This window comes from Fusarium musae, chromosome 11 (genome assembly GCF_019915245.1).
Source record: "Fusarium musae strain F31 chromosome 11, whole genome shotgun sequence".
NCBI classification, from domain to species: Eukaryota; Fungi; Ascomycota; class Sordariomycetes; order Hypocreales; family Nectriaceae; genus Fusarium; species Fusarium musae.
The window spans coordinates 756,345-774,211 of NC_058397.1; the positions used below are offsets into that span (position 1 = coordinate 756,345).

The following is a 17,867-nucleotide window of genomic DNA, read 5'->3' on the forward strand; positions in this document are numbered from 1 at the left end:
TATATTTAAAAGCCTTATAATATAATTAAAGATTATAAAATTAACTTATTATATTATTATTAATTTATTAATATATAATAAATCTTTATTTATAATATTTAAATATTAAAAGAAAGTATATAAATTAAAGATATTATTAATATTAAGATTATTAATATTAATTAAATTACTATTTATATAAGTATTAATTACTATAATAAGATAGTTATAGCTATTAATATTAATTATATAGTATAGTATTTTTAAATAGTTTTTATAGTTTTTAGTTTATTTAAAATTAGGCTTTTAAGGTTAGAGCTTTAGTATTAATTACTTTAATTAAGTAATAATAAAAAAAGCCTTTAATTTACTAAAGCTAAAGAAAATATCTTTTTATATTTATAAATTAAGGCTATTTATTTAATTAGATTATAAAGTTAAAAGCAGTATTATATAACCTTAAAACTTACTTTTAAAGTTATTATATTTTTTAATATTATATATAATACCTTATATATAATATATTAAAAAATAAGTATTATATTATATTATTCTTATTATAAGACCTTATTAGCTATACCTTATATATTACTGCAGAGATATTTTATCTTTTTAATATTATAGCTATTAGTTAATTATTATAATATTAATATCTAAGTTATAGGCTAGAAGTATTATTTATAGTTAAGGCTTATAGCTAAGAGCTTATTCTAGCAGAGAGTACCTAGATATTCTATACCCGATCTATAATTAGGGGGTTTAACTTCTGGGTCACGGACTTATTTATCTAAGATAATTGTTCAAATCACTGCTATTGGAGCCACGGGTTTAAGTGTTATATGTTTGCAAATTCTCGGTGACTATACACTTTGTCGGTGAGGATTAATCTCACTTCAGGCCCGGTGAAACGCTCTTCTGCCACGATATCTCTGGCTTTCAGCCTATGGAACGTCTCGGAATGCTGCTATCTTCAAGTCAGACACAGACTTACTACTCAAAACCACTCCAAGTCTCCTGGACTGCGCTCCAATATCTCGCCTCATCCTTTCTCGCATGCGCAACATGAAGAGACCCATCAAACTTCTCCAGATGAACATCAAATCCCAGCTTCTCCGCCTCAGAAGCCTGCGCCTCCAGATCTCTATAGCCAACCAGCTTATCCCCCTCACTATAGATGTACGTTCGTCGAATCTCACGCTCACTCTTGCCCAGAGCGGTATTATGTGTCGAGCCCCAGAAAGCCAGCCAATCTTTCGTGAGACCGAGAAACCAGGCGACCTGCCATGCAGCTGCAACACCATAGACAAATGGCATACAAACCCAACTGTATGACTTTGGAATAGTAGATTTGAAGAATGCTGCCGTGTTGGTGAGGCGCTGAGCACCCGGCGCTGAGTCGAACACTGTTACGTGGGGCGGAAGCCAGGGATCTTCGCCTTCTTGGGCAGTCGCAGCATACACATCATATAACGATGAGACATTTGACGAACCGCCATTTGAGAAGAGATGAATCATGATTTCTGGCTTAGTCGTCGATGATGGGGCGTCTGGGAATGAGGCTCGAATGACTGGCACAGCTGGCCTCGGCGATTCAGCGAGAGCCTTTAGGTCGAAAAAGTTCTTGTTGTAGCTCTTCACAAGAACAAGTTGGGAAGTTGGGTATAACTCCTTGTGCTTGTCGACATACTTGGCGATATGGCTATCAAGCGCATTGGTCCAACTAGCGATGATGATGATCTTTGGAGAGTCCGGCGCCGCGGGTTCAGAAGGGCGATAAACAAAGACTTCGTTAGAGAGCTTCTCCATGTAGGAGAGGGGCTTGGCCTGGGCGCTCATGTTGGCTGGTGACGCAGAGATTGGCGAATGCGGTGATTTTAGAAGACTGTATGTCAGTTTGAATGGTATTGATCGGTGATATTTGGGGTGAGTTGATCAAGGTTGAGCTGACGGTGCTTATGTGATTCGACGGAATGGGTAAGATCTGACGTGGCGGGGTATTTATAGCGTGCTTTGGCTATAGCGTCCGTGAGCTATGTTCGCGATGATGACCCAAGGTCGGATGAGATGAGTAAGTGAACGGCTGAATTGCACAGGGAACGCAACGAAATCTAGTCAAACACCTTCTTGTTCATGAGATGTCAAATATATAAGCTCTTCTGATATTTTGCTGATATTGTTCATCCTTCCAGGTTCGTTTGAATCGTTCCTGGACGCTTCTCTAACATGATTGAGCTTCTGACCTGCAGATTGCTGGTATTCTTCTATCAGCAACTCCAACACTGGTCGCATAGATTCCCATATCTATTATACCATCCGGAGAGGTCGTAAGAAGACTTAGAAGTCGTCATAGAATACACCCACAACCGGGAACGTTTAGGATCAACTTAGAAACGTCTTTGAGTATGCATTTTATGAGATGTAGGTGCTTCATACTACTAGAGGCCACAGTAGCTGCAAATGGATATAACGATGAAGTAGTTTCAACATTGGCAAAGTCTAATTGTCGTCAGCAACCACTCCAAAATCTTGCATTGTGTTGAGCAGTCTTTATAGTATTAGGGCAGGTCAGTCCTGTAGCTCTTCTCTCTTGGCTAGTAGGCAACTTTGAAATGAACGGCACTGCTGTCACTACTGCTGCCAAGTGGAGTTCTGCTTCGCTCTCATCGTAGTACCTAAGAATTCCGTTGTGCAGATAGAGATACTAACTAGCAGACGGATCTCAACTGGGCATGTAACGACACTTCTTTCGCCAGTGATCCCTCAGATGCATTTTCTGGATCTTTCTTTCCAGAGAACATAGTCTAACGCATTATCAAGAAGGGCTCTCGGAAGTCGAGCAAGTACTGATACCTGGTATGTGTTCGACTTTTCTTCAAACTGCCCTTTGTCCGGCCTGCCGATCTCGAACACCCGATTGTATGGTTAAGCTTTAGAATAATACTACACTGTTGCATGTCACCCTTGTCCCTGGATTCAAGTCTCGTGTTGTCCTGAGCCTCATTGCCTAACCTCCATTCGCTTCGTTAATCCGAGGCTACCAAAGCTTGACCAGGGTACAACCCCCATCGTTCGCCGACGAATACCCAAAACAAGCAAATGCATTAGCCCACAGCGTCAATCAATCTGCTGATCTCGGTGGCTGACTTACCGAATTATAGAATTTATCGCTCCTATCAAACGAATGCCCCCGCAATCATTCACGAGCCAAATTCCTCACCCTTGCTGGACTGCCGAATCGTAGCGCGTTGCCGATTGGCGCGCATCAATATAAGCATGGATTCCTCACTTTGCGCGCCAATCATTTCCCCATATTCCCCAGATTTTCTACTAACATCCCCGGACGATGGGGCCCAATGTCTCCGCAGCGGAATAGAGACAATGACGCTACGTAAAATGACACTACCTCGGCGGAGATGTCATCGTTATGCGACGGTTCAAGCGCGAGATGGCTATATAAGAGTCCAATCTTGACCGCATGTTTTGGAGCTCAGCAACCTGCCATCGACAACAGAAACGGTCTCAAAATGCGTTTCGCCGCCATTGTTTCGTTCTTGCTGCCCCTCGTAGCGGCAAAGCCGGCTCAGAAGAGCAAGACCTTTAGCAACGTTGAGATCTTTGATCCTCCCTCCAACTACAACGACCCTCAGGTCCTCTATGCTCGGCCTCTTGAGCTCTCTGACGGCACCCTTTTGGCAACTTGGGAGAACTACTCTCCCGAGCCTCCTCATGTTTGGTTCCCCATTGTGAGGAGCAAGGATGGTGGAAAGACTTGGAAGCCTTTCTCCAAAGTACAGGATACTCAGAACAACTGGGGTCTGCGATATCAGCCTCAGCTCTATGAGCTACCCCGTCGATTTGGAAAGTATCCCAAGGGCACTGTCCTGATCTCGGGCAGCAGTATCCCCACTGATTTGAGTGAGACTCTTATCGAGGTTTATGCTAGTCTTGATAAGGGTGAAACTTGGGAGTTCGTCAGCCATGTTGCTCTTGGTGGCGAGGCCAAACCCGAGCATGGGCTTACCCCAGTTTGGGAACCTTTCCTGATGTAAGTGAAGCTCCGATAATGCGATTAATCTTTTACTAATATCTTTCAGGACATACAAGGAGAAGCTCATCCTGTACTATTCTGATCAGCGTGACAACGCCACTCACTCCCAGAAGCTTGTTCACCAGACCACCACTGATCTCAAGAAGTGGAGCAAGGTTGTTGAGGACACCAAGTACGATGACTACTACGCTCGCCCTGGTATGCCCACCGTCGCCAAGCTGCCCAACAACGAGTACATCTACACCTACGAGTACGGTGGTGGTCCCAACCCTCCTGCCGGCAGCACCTACTGGTTCCCCGTCTTCTACCGCCTCTCCAAGGACCCCCAGAAGTTCCTCAACAAGCCCGGCCAGCAGATCATTTCTACCGACGGTGCTCGACCCGCTGGTTCTCCTTACGTTGTGTGGACTCCTTATGGTGGAAAGAATGGTACCATTGTTGTTAGCTGCGGCACCATGTCTGAGATCTTCACCAACCAGGCTCTTGGTGATGCGTCTGCTTGGAAGAAGTGGAGCGTTCCTCAGCCTACAGCGTACACTCGTGCTCTCATGACTTTTAAGAAGGATCCCGATCTGCTGATGATCATGGGTGCGGGTATCCTCCCCCCTGCTGGTGGAAACAACACCGTTAGCGCTAGTGTTGTTAGACTTTCTGAGATCATGAAGGCTTAGACATAGATGTACATACTTTAGCACAAAATTCACAAGGCTATAAGAAACATCTAAGGCTTATAATTCAGTTTCCTGTTAGACTTGGAAAGAACGTTTCTGGATTACAACAGATTCGCTTTGCGCTTATTGTAAGGTACTCGCCATGTTGGCTCCTCATTCGTCAGTGAGGTTAGGTGCATAAAGTCTGACCATGCAAGCTTTAACATTTGATGCTCTACCTGAACTGGGTTTATGTGACAATTACTTTGAGTTGATAGACCTGACAGGCTAATGCTTACATCAGGCGCCTTATTTGCTGTTCGTGCCTTTGAACTTTACAATACCTAAACTAACTCAAGCCCCATTTGAGTACATTTATCTTCACCTACTAATTGTCCGCTCTCACACCAACTTCAGAGTCCCACCCTACCTTACCAAACTTTCGTTTAGCCTTCAGATTCGTAGGATAAGGTAATGCGGTTTTTCGACTATAAATATCACCGATTTGTCATATCTGCTCCCTCAATAAGTCTCACCGACTCATCACTCCACCCACAACCTCCACTATCTACTTCACGATGAGTATCTTTCAAGCACTGCGACGCGCCCTTACTACCAAGGGCCCCCAGCCCCACGGAACTGGTGTGCCATCGGGCCACATACCGGTCCACACCGCACGGCCCTTTCGCCACGTCCCAGTGGTAGAGAGGCACTACCGCGGCGACCCACGACGCCGCAAGGAGCAAGACGGTCTACACATAGACAGAGAGGCCAGGGACTTGGACTTGGAGGGAGATCTCCTTGTCACCAAGAGGAGGCAAAAGGGCTTCGGCTACCGGGACAGCAAGGTCCTGGACCAGTTGGAGGCCATGTATGAGGCCTCAAGAGAGTCGCGCTGGGCTCTCAAGAACAAGCTCCACGAGGAGAGGGAACGCAAGAAAGCGGGTATGTTTTCCTGTGTGATTAAAGTATATTCAGAGGTGCTGACATTACTTACAGAAGATCTGGAGCAGGAGCTCCGTTACTATAAGGTATGGGACAAAAGACGGACGGTCTCAGACTATACAACCTAACGTGCCTGGTCATCCCTCTTCAGAAGTCCAGGCACGTCAGTGTGCGTTTTCATATATTTGGAGAGGGGGCTAGCTCTGTGAATATTGACTTTTTCTTTTCTTGCTGCGACGCATCATGTTGGGGGGTAGTTAACTTTAACGTGTCGCGGTGATCTCAGTGGCGAGGGCTGTCATAGAGTTCAATTTTATACAGCGAAGCTTATACCGTGGCCAATAAGATATCACGTCCTCTTCAAATGTGCTAACAGCCTAGAGTTTAATCTTACAAGTAGCAATCACCTGCGTAGTTAAATAAATAAGGTTTGTCAAAACACAATTCTGAGAGTCAACTCACCATCGGCAGGACCCGATCATTTGAGCATTTTCAAAGATCTATTGGAATCGGAAGATAATCGCGACTCACTTCAATACTCTTAAACATGGCTATGTCGAAGGCAGTCTCGGAACAAGAGCTTGAGGCGAAGGGAAGACAAGAAGCTCAAGAGAGGCACAGGCGTAAACTTGAAGCTGAAAAGTTCTTGATCAAGCTTGAATGGCCCTTGGACTCCATTGAGGCTGTTGCACAGGCAGCCGGTATCCCATCACCTGATGAGGGTGCTATTTCTGGCCCCTGCTATTTTCTCGAGATCAACGCTATCAATAAGGCCACCATCGAAGCATACCTCAAGACAAATCCGAGCCTTACTGGCTTTTCTCCAACCTTCTCCCATGGAACCCAGCAAGAAAGAGCTTTTCACCTCCCTCACTGCATCCGACATTGGGTATCCAATCAACGCTACCTCATCACCGACTAGAGTACATGCATGTTGAGCCACGCCCCGCGCAGAATGAGTACCCTGTTTGGTACTTCATTTACGGAGGCCTAGTTGATCACAGTGTATTGGCCGAGCTACTAGGTGACAATCTTCGATTCTATACGGCTGTGATTATCGGAGGCAGTTATATAGGAAACTTCAGTCCGGCCAACAATGTTGAAGATCTTATATCCTCGACTTCCATAGCATTACAGGCTGAAACACAAGAACAGGAGGATATGCTACGAGCGTATCAAGGGGATGCCTATGAAGTCGTGCGATGTCCTATTTACGTTATGCGTATGGACTATGGAGAAGAGGTTCCTGGTTTGACATTTCGGCTGATCAAGAAAGCTGCGGACTAAACAGGAAAGAAGAGGGAATCCGGGATGCGAGCTGAGAAGAGATTATGTACAGAAAATCACAATCGTGAAAGTGCAAGCCCTTAGGCCTTTGGCTTATAGTCCTCCAGAGCATCCCTAGCAAGAGCAAGGTTCTGAATCACCGCCAATCCGTATTGAGCAACATCATTCGTGGAAATCCAAGGTGCTTCCTCTCCTGGAATTAGTCCCTCGTGCTCCGGAATTTCAGTTGTAGTGAAAGTGGCGGTGGGTGCCTTGAATCCATCACTCTCAAAGAACTTTATCCAAGCAAGATTAGCCTTGGTCGTATTGCGCTCTTGGTTCGCAGCATATGCCGTGAGACGCGAGTGGCCCTGGTACAAGTTCAGCTTTCCAAAGTCAACACCATAACGAGCCTTCTGCTCAGCAGCTGTGGCCTCAAAGTAGTAACAGTAATCCAGCCAAGCTTGCTTAAAGCCCTCAGGTAGATCATCGCCGAAGTACAGAATCAGCTCAGACACAACTTCGGGGAGACCAAAGACGGCGTTCAGGTGCGAGACTTCGACGTGGCCCTTGTTATCGGGATCGGAGGGAGGTGGGCCAAGGGTCCAGTTCTGAAGGTTGTAGAGACCATTGCCAGTGACGAAACCGTTCTTGAGCTTTGCGATGCTCTTGACTGTGCTGGTAAGCTTCGCCTTGGACTCTTCCCATCGAGGACCACGGCGCTCCCAATCAATGAGCCATCCGCCAGCAAGCGCACCCCAATCTGTGCCCAAGCTGAAAGCAACAGTCGCATTTGGCGTAGGAACCCAGCCGTCCTTGCGGACCTTTCGCTGGGGATCAAGAACACCGTACGTCTTGTCAGTGTCAAGAAGCTCCTCGAATAGCTCACCAATGCGCTCGTCACCGCCGGAAAGGTAATAGAAGTACTTTCTGTACTGGGGCTGTGAGATACGGGCTTGCTTTGCGCTATCGCTGAAGTGTTGTACACCGTGTCGCGTTCCAAGACCCTTCCAGTTACCGAGATGGTAAACGTCGACTTCACCAGTGTGACGCGTGAGAGCTTCGGCAAAGCGGTAAATATCTTCGCGGCCTGTGCGCAGGAAGTACTGCCAGAAGAACAGATCGGGAGACAGCTCGGAGTTATCCCATGCGTAACCGCCAATGTCATATCGCCACTCGTGACGGTCGGGATCATAAGTGTGCATGAAGTCGCCATAGTCAAGGAAACCGTACCAACGACGATGCTCAACCTCAGACTGATAGAACTTGGCGAGGAAGTTGATGTTGTCCTCGAGCTTCTTGGAGGCAGCGGTTGAAGTGTCGGCGGGAGCCCAATATGTGCCGATAGCTTTGGTCTTCTGGATGTACTCGCTTTCCGGGACGAGGACAGGAGGGTTGTTGATCTGCGTGACGTGCTTCGCCAGTGTCTCCTGCGAAGGAGTCTTGTCAAAGGCAACCAGGTACAGCTCGCTAGTCCGGGCGATACCGTAGGGTGTATCGAAACCAGGCTCCCAATCCTCGTAGGTGATTTCAAGAGCGTCGAGTTGATCGGTGTAGTTCTTCTGACCGAGGCCATCATGGTAAGGACGGAGGTCGAGAGGTTCAGCAGATGGACTGTACAGCCAGATGGTAATGCTTCCAGTGTCCGAGGCGGCGGAAGAGATGTCAAAGCCAGTCGGGAACCGCTTCCAGAAGTCACGAAGACCAACGGCGAGACCTCCAACAGTAGCACCACCAAGGTATGCAAGACCTTCGGCGCGAGTACCTCCAGGGATGGAGACCCAGCTTTGACCAGCCTTGGTTCGCTTCTTGAGGGTGAAGCCGTCGGCTGAGAGCTGGCTCAAACTGTAGTCGTTCCAGGGAGGAATCCAGTGAAGGCGGCTGGAGACGCGAACATCCCAGGTCGAGATATCGGGTAGCTCCTTGCCCTCAAACTGATCAGCCCGAACATTGGCACCAGGGTCTCTGCGAAGACCAGTAATACCCTGAACAGCTTCACTGAGCAGGCCGCCCTCAACACCGGCAATGCGGATGTGACGGTTGTACAGTTCCTCGCCTTCCAAGGGAACGTCAAAGCGGATACCAACAGCAGAGATGAAGTCTTTGTCTGCATCTCCGTCAAAGACTAGGCTGTGGATGATCTTGATCGACTCAGAGCCAGAGTAGAAGTAAAAGCGGAGAACAAAGGGCAACCAAGACTTATGGCCAGACTTGTCGCTTGCCGAATGCTTTCCTCGAACAGTGACTAAAGTTCGTGCAGAGTTCTGGTCGCTGATAGTGACATTGTCAATGCTGCTCTGGAAGCGCAGTGTCTTGAAAGACTTGATCTTGTCCTCGCCTGGGTGAGAGACATCGTTCTGCGACTGAAGCACGAGTCTTCCGTTCTGAGCGATGCGCTTGCCGTTGGTCTCAATCTCCTTGACGATCACAGAGCCCGTCTTGGGGAAGACAGCTGTGACTTTGCCAGTATCGACCTTGATCTTGCTGGAGCTTTTGGTAACGGTGATACCAGCAGAAGTTGTGGAGTTGATGCCCTCTGATGAAGGAACAGCTTTGACGACATATTCGTCAAGAACTTCCTCCGAAGCTCCAATCGCGTGACCGGTCCACTTTACTGAGCCATCGGCCCAGTATCCAGTGACCCACGATTGGAGGTCAACATCCTGACCAGAAGCACCAGAAGCAGTGAATTTGGTGTCCTTGGGGAAATATTTCGATTGAGGCCAGGGGAGACCAAAAGTAGTTCCCGAAGTAAAGCCAGGCTTTTCACCTAGCCAGTGGACTTTGGCAGACGAAGAAGAGTTGCTAGGAGCAGTCATGGCTTGACCTGCAAAAGCAGCAAGTAGAAATGAGTGGACGGCTTGTCGCAACATGATGATACGACTACCAAATAACAATTATAAAAAAGAAGTAATTACTTTTGAGAAAGTTGCGTGATTCAGACAGAAATCGCATCTGTTCTTATGTACAATGTCCTTCTGTCTTGACGCCATAGAGAACCACAATGAGAATATGCATGTAATTTCGGGAGATATACCCTGTTCAGGTGCAGCAGCCATATCACGACTTTGCTCCGCTGCACCTCGGGGTTCGGTGGAGATACTCCCGAAAGGGCTCATGACTTCGGATGATCGCGAATACGCGAATGACCTGAACATTGCTGGGTATTGCGCGAACGGTAGGTTAGAGTGGCAGATCGTAGCCGAAATGAGGTTTAGCGAGTCCTGTAATTTCCTAACGGTCTGTGAGACCAGGTTCCCCGCGTTGACGGGCTTGACATACGGTGTTGAGAGGCGGAATAATGACTGTCAAGCGAGTTTGTGTGTTGCGTGATGTAACCTATAATGAGAATATGGTTAGATGGGCCTTTAGATGCCAGAAAGCTTGTGAGGCTTGCAGTAGGTGATGGAAAAAATCCAGTAAGGAGGCTGCGCAGTTCAGTCTAAACGCATTCAAGCATTTTTGTCAACTGGGACTCAAGGTCCTTGTTTTTCTGCCATCCCTTGTAGAGGTTAGAGGTGTTCGCTGGTTCTTTGCAGTGTTTGGGGGTCCTGAATTGGGGGATCAGCCACCAACGCCGAATCACGGGGCAATTCACGCGGAGCATCCAACGCGGGACCAGAGCTTGGTGTCAGCCCGTAATCGCATTCAACGCGATAGCACGTGAGTTTGCTCCATTGCTGTCAGTTAGGTTTTCGGAGATAAGTCATGTCACGTCATGTCCATGAGATCGGTTATCGATAAGCGTAAACTTGGAGCCTAAATCTGTGTGATCAACCCCGTACCATCCATCACCAGTCACAAATCGATACTTTACTCCCTCGATTCCATTAGCATCAGACTTCAAGAATTTTCAGGTAGCTAAACCATCAATACTGTACATAGAAACTTCAATGATCTAACCCATGAAACCGGATCTATCCGAGGTTAGTCCTCGACGCGTTGTCACTATGAGGCAAGGCAAAGACTTACGCTGCACCTTCGCCACCAAAAAGTCTCGCGGCTTCCCAATTTATCAATCGCTACAACACAAGTTTCCTAATCACTCCAAACAGAGACAGTGATACCACATAAAATATCAGTATAATCGTGCCGTTATCATCTTCCATGACAATGTCTCGCTGCGCAGATTACGCGGCTAATACACAGCCTCATCCTGCACGTACGGAGTTCCGTGTCTCACGTGACCCCCCATTCTTCATCCTCGATCTTTGATGGAGAATGCTACGATCATTTTCGCAAAAGCAACGTGAAACGATAATGAGTTCATCAAACAACCGAGACTCGCCGCTTCCGTTATTGAAGACGTGTCAGACATGTTTTTCACTAAAGATTCGATGTTCCAAAACCCAGGACTCTGACTCTTGCGATCGATGCTTGAGGCTTGGCAAGACGTGCATCTTCAACCAAGCTAGGCGCCGTCAAAATGTAAATCGCCAAAGGTAAGAACTTCAACTTCATATTTAGAAGAGAACAACTCATGACTGGTGTCTATAGAGACAGGATAGATATCAGATCCAAATCTGAGCAATCATCCAAATCACCGACAAGTCCTTATGAAAAGGCATCCTCAAGCAGCAAAGTGCAGGACATCTTCAACCAGAGTGCATCATTTGACCCCTTTGAACGAGGACTCATAACCTTTGAAGCTGCTAGAGACTTCCTCGATTGCTACAAGACTCGAATGATCCCATACTTTCCGTTTGTACTCTTTCGAAATGACGTATCGGTTGAGCAGTTGAACTCAGAGCGCCCCCTCGCTTGTCTAGCTGCACTAGCAGCAGCTTCACATACTGATGTGCCCACTCAAAAAGCGCTTGGATATCTATTCAAGCAAATAGTAGCTGCAAAAATGATAGAAGGCGATTTCTGTCAACTTGATCTGCTACAGGGACTCCTCATCAATCTCGCATGGTATGGCTCGACACTATGCTATGAATGTATTAACTAACGATAACAGGGCACACTATCAAGCTAAACCAAAGAGATACATACAGCATCTACATCTCGCTACAAGTATCATAAGCGACCTGCGCCTCGACAAACCTCGTAGGCCGAAGCTATGGAGTGCCGAGGGCGGTAAAGATAAGAACAAGCCAGACTGGGGGCCTGAGGAGATGAGAGCCCTCGCAGGGACGTATTACCTATCTTCAAGGTGAGTCATTTAGCGAACTCACTGTACCTGATGCTGAAGAAATAAAGCTCGTCTATTATTCTTCAGAAAACACGCCAATTCTTCTATACGCCATACATCACTGCTTGCTGTGAGCACCTCGCGTCTTGGAACGAGTACCCAACGGATAAATATCTTCCATACATGATTACAGTGCAGACGCTCATAGAAGGAGTTGAAGATCTCGTCAATAACACTGTGTCTACTAACAATGGTCTGCATTTCTTTTCTGGATGTCAAGAGATTTCGCAAAAGTGCACTGAGATCAAGGAAACACTTCCCTTTCCGCTGAGTGAAAGCCGTAAGTCACTTGTAATACTAATAGATAAGTTTCTGACAGTACTATAGCACCCTTGCTTCTTCAGATCCATATCCTGGAACTTCTTCTAAGTCAATCATCGCCAAGAGGGACGTCATTTGGCCTCGACAAGTTCAACAACCAGTTTGAACATGAAAGCTCACTTATAGACTGGCTCTCAGCAAGTATGTCGGCCGCTCGCTCTCTGATCAGCGTAATTCTTGTCATGCCGCAAGGCGAAGAGATGTACATGTCAAACATGGGCTGGATTATGATGAACTGCGGTCTAAACCTTGCTGTTCGGCTTGATCTTGTTGCTGCGAGAGGAAGTATATCTGGATCCATGCAACATCTTCGTCGGTTCTTGGATATGCGACATACACTTCGTCAACTGGTCTTGCGGTTCGAGGCGACGCCAGGTCAGAATGCACCAGCAGACCATCCGTTTTATGGTCTTGCGAAGCGCATACGTCGGCTTGAGAATTGGTATCTGTCACAGGCGGAGCATCAAACGCCGGATTCATCAGTTTCCATAAGTCCATCTGTCAACGATCAACCGTTATTGAGCGTCGGTACTGATGCCAGTGGCATATCAGTTGGTGCATCAATGCCGTTCATAGCCGGGCCATGGCCAATGAGCTCGGACTGGTATCAAAACCCTGACCTCGACATCGGCACTTTCCTTTTTGCAGATCCTGTTGAGTTTCCCATCAACTTAGGCTATGGTACTTAGATATTTCCTTTTTAATAGACATACTTTGATTACGCGTTTTTTGGTGCTGGGTTCTGATCATCAATGTGCCGTACGGAGTGAGATACGGACTAACGGTTGTAGTAAGCTCGCGGCATACGGAGTAAGTCGGACTAAGGGGCTGAGTGGAGCCTCTGGAGGTGTACATCCCCAGCTAAACACCACAAGACAAGTGAATTGAGACAGAAAACTATGTCTAAGGATTCATCTTCATTTATCATCTCATCTAAGCCTCATTAGAGATGCCGTGATGTAGAATTTAGTCTGATGCAGGGTGCTTCGCGCCCAGGTATAAGAAGGGCCTCTCGGCGCATTCTACTCTACACATTCAGCAACAACTTTCTGGTTCATCGACTCTAACAACATCTCACCAAACAGTTAAAACAAGTCAACAATGCGCGCACTTACCATAAGCTTTCTCTTGAGTGCCCTCAGTCGCGGCACTCTCGCCAGAGATGACTGTATCAACAACGATATTCCCTTCCAGGCATGCGCTCCCATCGGTGCCTACTATCCTCCGCCCACTATCGATAAATCCTCCGAGCCTTTCAAGAAGCTTACCTCTCAGTTCACCAAGACCTTTGACGACCTCATCAAGAACAGTGGCAGTGATAAATACGGGCCAATTGCGCCCAACACAACGTCCTTTTCTGTGGTCATTTTCTGTGGTGCCGAGTCCCTTCGAGATGATCTCATCTTCTTCGAGTATCATTACACATCCCCTGAAGATCTAGCCTCGAACCCAAGCCTCACTTCGGACACCAGATTTCCAATTGGTGATGTGAGCATGGTTTTCACTGTTTATGCTTGGCTCGTCAAGATGGGTGAACAGTGGGAGACACCTATCACTAAATATCTGCCTGAACTGACTAAATTCAAAGGCCCACTTACGGGGAACTGGGAGGACATTACTATTGGTGCTTTGGCAGCCCAAATGTCAGGCCTTAGACTTTGTGTTTAAAACCTTTATAACTCATTCAGTATAGAAGCTTTATTTAACTAAAAACCTAATCCTAATTATAATTAAATCTCTAATAAGCTTTTCTACTTAATACTACCTAAGTATTTAACTTTTTCCTTTTATAACTTTTTAATTAATATAATTATTACTTATTACTTAACTTATTATTAAAGATAATAATAATTTATTTTTTCTTATAAATCTATTATATTATATATTTAAGTTTAATTTACTATTATTAATTAAATTATATTATTTTTATTATTTTATAATATTACTTTTTATTTATAAGTAATATCTTTTTAATAATTATATAAGTTAATACTATAAATATATATATTAAAAGTAAAGTAAATAAGATTTATAAAAACTTTATTTTTAATATAGCTTTTTAAAATATTATTATAAAAACTTTTATAGCTATTATTATTATTAAGCTTTTAATATTTCTTATAATATAGCTTTATAATATTATATAATATAAAATATATTAAAAAATATAAAAATAATATAAATTATTTATTAATTATTTATTATATAATTATAATAAAAGTTATTTTAAAAGTATTATTTTAAGTTAATAAACTTATTTTTAATAAGTAGCTTACTTTATATATATTTTATATACTTTAATTTAATTATTTTTATAAATAAGTAATAGGTAATTACTTATTTATATACCTTTAAAGTTAATTATTAGACTATCTAGCTTTTTAGCTAAAAGTAAAACCTTAGGCAATTATAAAGGTAATAAGTATATTACCTATATATATTTATTAGTATCCTTTACCTTTATAGCCTGGGGGCTGAAGCTTCTTTTAAAACCTGAACCTTACTGCAGTCAGGCCTTAGTCGAGAGTGTATGTTATTACTCGAAGTTATGCAGTGCTTGAGCTAATAAGTGATATAGCTGGAGCATGTGTTGTTGGCAGGGCTTGTGACTGGAAGGGTAAGTTAAACTCTACATATACCATCTGAATCCGCTCATATTGATGTGAAATACAGCTTTCCGAAGGGCCTTCGCGAAGAAGGCGCCATACTTCCTCCCGGATACGACCCCAGTTGTCTCTTACGCGGCTTTTCAGCTCTTGGTCTTTGCTATGCAACGAAGCGATGGCGGTAACTGGCCCTCAATTCTGGACAAGACTATTCTGTGCCCTCTTAATATGACCGATAGTGGAGTTTTGGGCCATGGTGTCGAAGATGTCTTTGCCATGAACAGTCTTAACACTTCAGCGATCGGAGAACCCGGGTATGTTGATCCGCGAGAAGGAAGACCTCATAGCTAATAAAGTACTCAGTGCCTTGTCGTTCGTTAGTTCCGCCAAAGATCTCGCACGCGCTGGACACTCCATTCTCGCCTCAGACCTCATTTCCCCTGCTGTTACCCGTCGCTGGCTTCACCCAAATGTCGACACTTCCAATCTTCGCAACGGCGTAGGCCGACCTTGGGAAGTTTACCGTGCGGGCAACGCCATCTCACCCATCCTCAATGCCTTGACGAAGAGCGGAACTATTGGAAAATACGCGAGCTACTTTGGACTTACCACCGACTTCAATGCCGGCTTCGCTATTCTGGCGCATGACGACAGTGTCGAGGACCGGAAGCTTGACCTGAACGTGCACGCCGATATCGTGAGTGAAGTTCTCGGGTATCTGCAAGTCATTGCCGCCAAAGAACTTGAGGCGCGCTATGCCGGATCATACTCTGGTAAAACTACTGAGGCGACATTTAACACGACTGGCAATGGCCGGGGTCTTGAGGTTCAGAAGCTTGCGATTGGCGGAATGAACATCAAGAAGCAGATCGCCCAGAAACTCGGCATTAAAGCTGACCATCTCGACTTCAGGATCTACCCAACCAATGTTCAAGATGGAAGCCGACACCAGTTCATTGCCGCCTTCCAGGACAAGAATGCTCCTATTGACATGGGCACCCCGACATGTATCACTTGGCAGGAAATTGGTGCTGATGCAGAGATCAGCTTCGTTTTCACGTTGGGTCGGAATGGCGAGGTTAATGGAGTAGAGGTCCCCCAGCTTCACGCCAAGATGGAGAAGGCCGCATAAACCGGTAATTTGACAGTGGTTCTCCATTGGGAAGCAATAGGATCACCATTGATTGCCCATAGGGATAGCTCGATGAAACATTAAGGGACTCGCCATTATTATAGCGGGGCTGCTGCCTAGAGTGAACACCGTGAATGTCAGCAAATGCGTGCAACCTCAGGTTAAATAAATAAGAACTATATTCTCTGACCGATATTTGATTGCCATCGTGAGGATTGATTCGAAGTTTGCGAAAATGGCTTCTTCGGCGCCGAAAGTCGCGCCACCTGAGCGTCGCGATCCTCTTGACGTTATTGATAAGCAGGCAGATAAGCTCGTGGCACTTATCGAGAAGAGCAAGCACTTCATTGTTTTCACAGGCGCAGGCGTCTCGACTTCCGCTGGCAAGTCGATCGATAGATTTTTCCTGTGTAGCCCATTCGCTGATAGGTATAGGTATTCCCGACTTTCGTGGGCCAGAAGGTGCTTGGACACTGAGAGCTCAAGGGCGAGCTCGTACTGGAAAGGCCACGAGCACGCTTCAGGCCATCCCGACACCGACGCATATGGCCTTGGTGGAGCTACAGAATCAAGGAGTTTTGAAGTATCTTGTTAGTCAGAATTGTGACGGGCTGCATCGAAGGAGTGGCATCCTGCGGGTAAGGACTTGCCTGTAGACTCTTGACCGTCCTGACTGATCATCGCAGGATCGCATTTCGGAACTCCACGGTAACAGCAACCGAGAGTGCTGTAAAGACTGCGGCAAAGAGTATATACGAGGTAAGAACTTTATATCAAGGAGGATCACTTTTATGCTGAAACATTAAAGACTTCCGAGCTGTCGCGAGCTATGAAAAGTCGGTGCATGACCATCGGACAGGCCGCAAGTGCACTGCATGTGGAGGGAACCTTCTTGACACCATCATCAACTTTGGTGAATTCTTACCAGAGGAATCTCTCAAACTCGCCCGAAGTCATGCCAAAAGGGCTGATCTTTGCATTGCACTTGGATCATCCCTCAGCGTTCCTCCAGCGAGTGGTATCCCCGAGACATGCGGGAAGAGTAAAAAAAGCAAGCTCATCATCTGCAACCTACAAGAGACTTTCATGGAAGGTCTAGCAGACATGCATGTTTGGGCTGAGTCGGATGTTTTGATGACGAGAGTGATGGATAGGCTTGGATACACCATCCCGAGTTTTATCTTGAAGCGCCGGCTTGCAATCAAGATTGAGAGAGATGCACACGGTCGTCAGGTCATTGTATTGGCTGGCGTCGACGATGACGGTACGCCAGTTACATACCTGCAGTCTGTCAAACTCGAGGACAGCAGACGTATAGTAAGATCTGAGCCATTTTCATTCGTTTTCCGAGAAGGTCTTAGTACCGGAGCCGAAGTCAGGTTTGCACTTGAGTTCATGGGACATTACAACGAACCTAATGTCGTTCTTGACTACAGTGTTCCCGAGGAAGAAGGTTCAGAGACAGTGTATGATCTTTCCTATGATCCAAGTACGGGTGAATGGGTGATCATGCGATGACAAGAGCATTCTGCACTCCACAAGGTCGTTAACGCTGCATCTAAGCATAATTTAGACTGCAATCAAACTTTACGTGATTCTTGCAACCAACATCCAACAACCAACAGCATGTTACATGAATTTAGTGGCTAGACTAGGATGTAGCCCCTGCATTTTGCCTGCAACCGACTTGGCATATCCACAATGCATACAAAAGACCTCGGGTCAT

The 17,867-nt window shown here is 45.7% G+C and overlaps 8 protein-coding genes across 8 annotated transcripts; 6 read left to right on the forward strand and 2 right to left on the reverse strand.

Moving 5' to 3' along the window:
* Positions 1–969: 969 nt before the first annotated feature.
* J7337_013324 (uncharacterized protein) lies at positions 970–1,815 on the reverse strand (the record flags this gene model as incomplete). The annotated part of the gene is made up of 1 exon (XM_044830815.1): positions 970–1,815. One exon carries the CDS (start codon positions 1,813–1,815, stop codon positions 970–972), a length of 846 nt encoding a protein of 281 aa, XP_044674090.1.
* A 1,688-nt stretch (positions 1,816–3,503) lies between these two features.
* Positions 3,504–4,698, forward strand: J7337_013325 (uncharacterized protein; the record flags this gene model as incomplete). Its single annotated transcript, XM_044830816.1, has 2 exons — positions 3,504–4,024; positions 4,074–4,698. 2 exons carry the CDS (start codon positions 3,504–3,506, stop codon positions 4,696–4,698), a joined length of 1,146 nt encoding a protein of 381 aa, XP_044674091.1.
* Positions 4,699–5,255: 557 nt separating this feature from the next.
* On the forward strand, positions 5,256–5,750 carry J7337_013326 (uncharacterized protein; the record flags this gene model as incomplete). The annotated part of the gene is made up of 2 exons (XM_044830817.1): positions 5,256–5,622; positions 5,677–5,750. 2 exons carry the CDS (start codon positions 5,256–5,258, stop codon positions 5,748–5,750), a joined length of 441 nt encoding a protein of 146 aa, XP_044674092.1.
* A 419-nt stretch (positions 5,751–6,169) lies between these two features.
* J7337_013327 (uncharacterized protein) lies at positions 6,170–6,909 on the forward strand (the record flags this gene model as incomplete). Its single annotated transcript, XM_044830818.1, has 2 exons — positions 6,170–6,511; positions 6,577–6,909. The coding sequence occupies 2 exons, from the start codon at positions 6,170–6,172 to the stop codon at positions 6,907–6,909; spliced, it is 675 nt and encodes a 224-aa protein (XP_044674093.1).
* Positions 6,910–6,989: 80 nt separating this feature from the next.
* On the reverse strand, positions 6,990–10,007 carry J7337_013328 (uncharacterized protein; the record flags this gene model as incomplete). Its single annotated transcript, XM_044830819.1, has 2 exons — positions 6,990–9,715; positions 9,926–10,007. 2 exons carry the CDS (start codon positions 10,005–10,007, stop codon positions 6,990–6,992), a joined length of 2,808 nt encoding a protein of 935 aa, XP_044674094.1.
* Positions 10,008–11,740: 1,733 nt separating this feature from the next.
* J7337_013329 (uncharacterized protein) lies at positions 11,741–13,092 on the forward strand (the record flags this gene model as incomplete). Its single annotated transcript, XM_044830820.1, has 4 exons — positions 11,741–11,802; positions 11,849–12,043; positions 12,091–12,362; positions 12,410–13,092. The coding sequence occupies 4 exons, from the start codon at positions 11,741–11,743 to the stop codon at positions 13,090–13,092; spliced, it is 1,212 nt and encodes a 403-aa protein (XP_044674095.1).
* Positions 13,093–13,504: 412 nt separating this feature from the next.
* Positions 13,505–16,141, forward strand: J7337_013330 (uncharacterized protein; the record flags this gene model as incomplete). The annotated part of the gene is made up of 5 exons (XM_044830821.1): positions 13,505–14,046; positions 14,924–14,931; positions 14,982–15,020; positions 15,077–15,323; positions 15,373–16,141. 5 exons carry the CDS (start codon positions 13,505–13,507, stop codon positions 16,139–16,141), a joined length of 1,605 nt encoding a protein of 534 aa, XP_044674096.1.
* Positions 16,142–16,376: 235 nt separating this feature from the next.
* Positions 16,377–17,659, forward strand: J7337_013331 (uncharacterized protein; the record flags this gene model as incomplete). The annotated part of the gene is made up of 4 exons (XM_044830822.1): positions 16,377–16,551; positions 16,628–16,779; positions 16,828–16,900; positions 16,950–17,659. The coding sequence occupies 4 exons, from the start codon at positions 16,377–16,379 to the stop codon at positions 17,657–17,659; spliced, it is 1,110 nt and encodes a 369-aa protein (XP_044674097.1).
* Between the last annotated feature and the right edge of the window lie 208 nt (positions 17,660–17,867).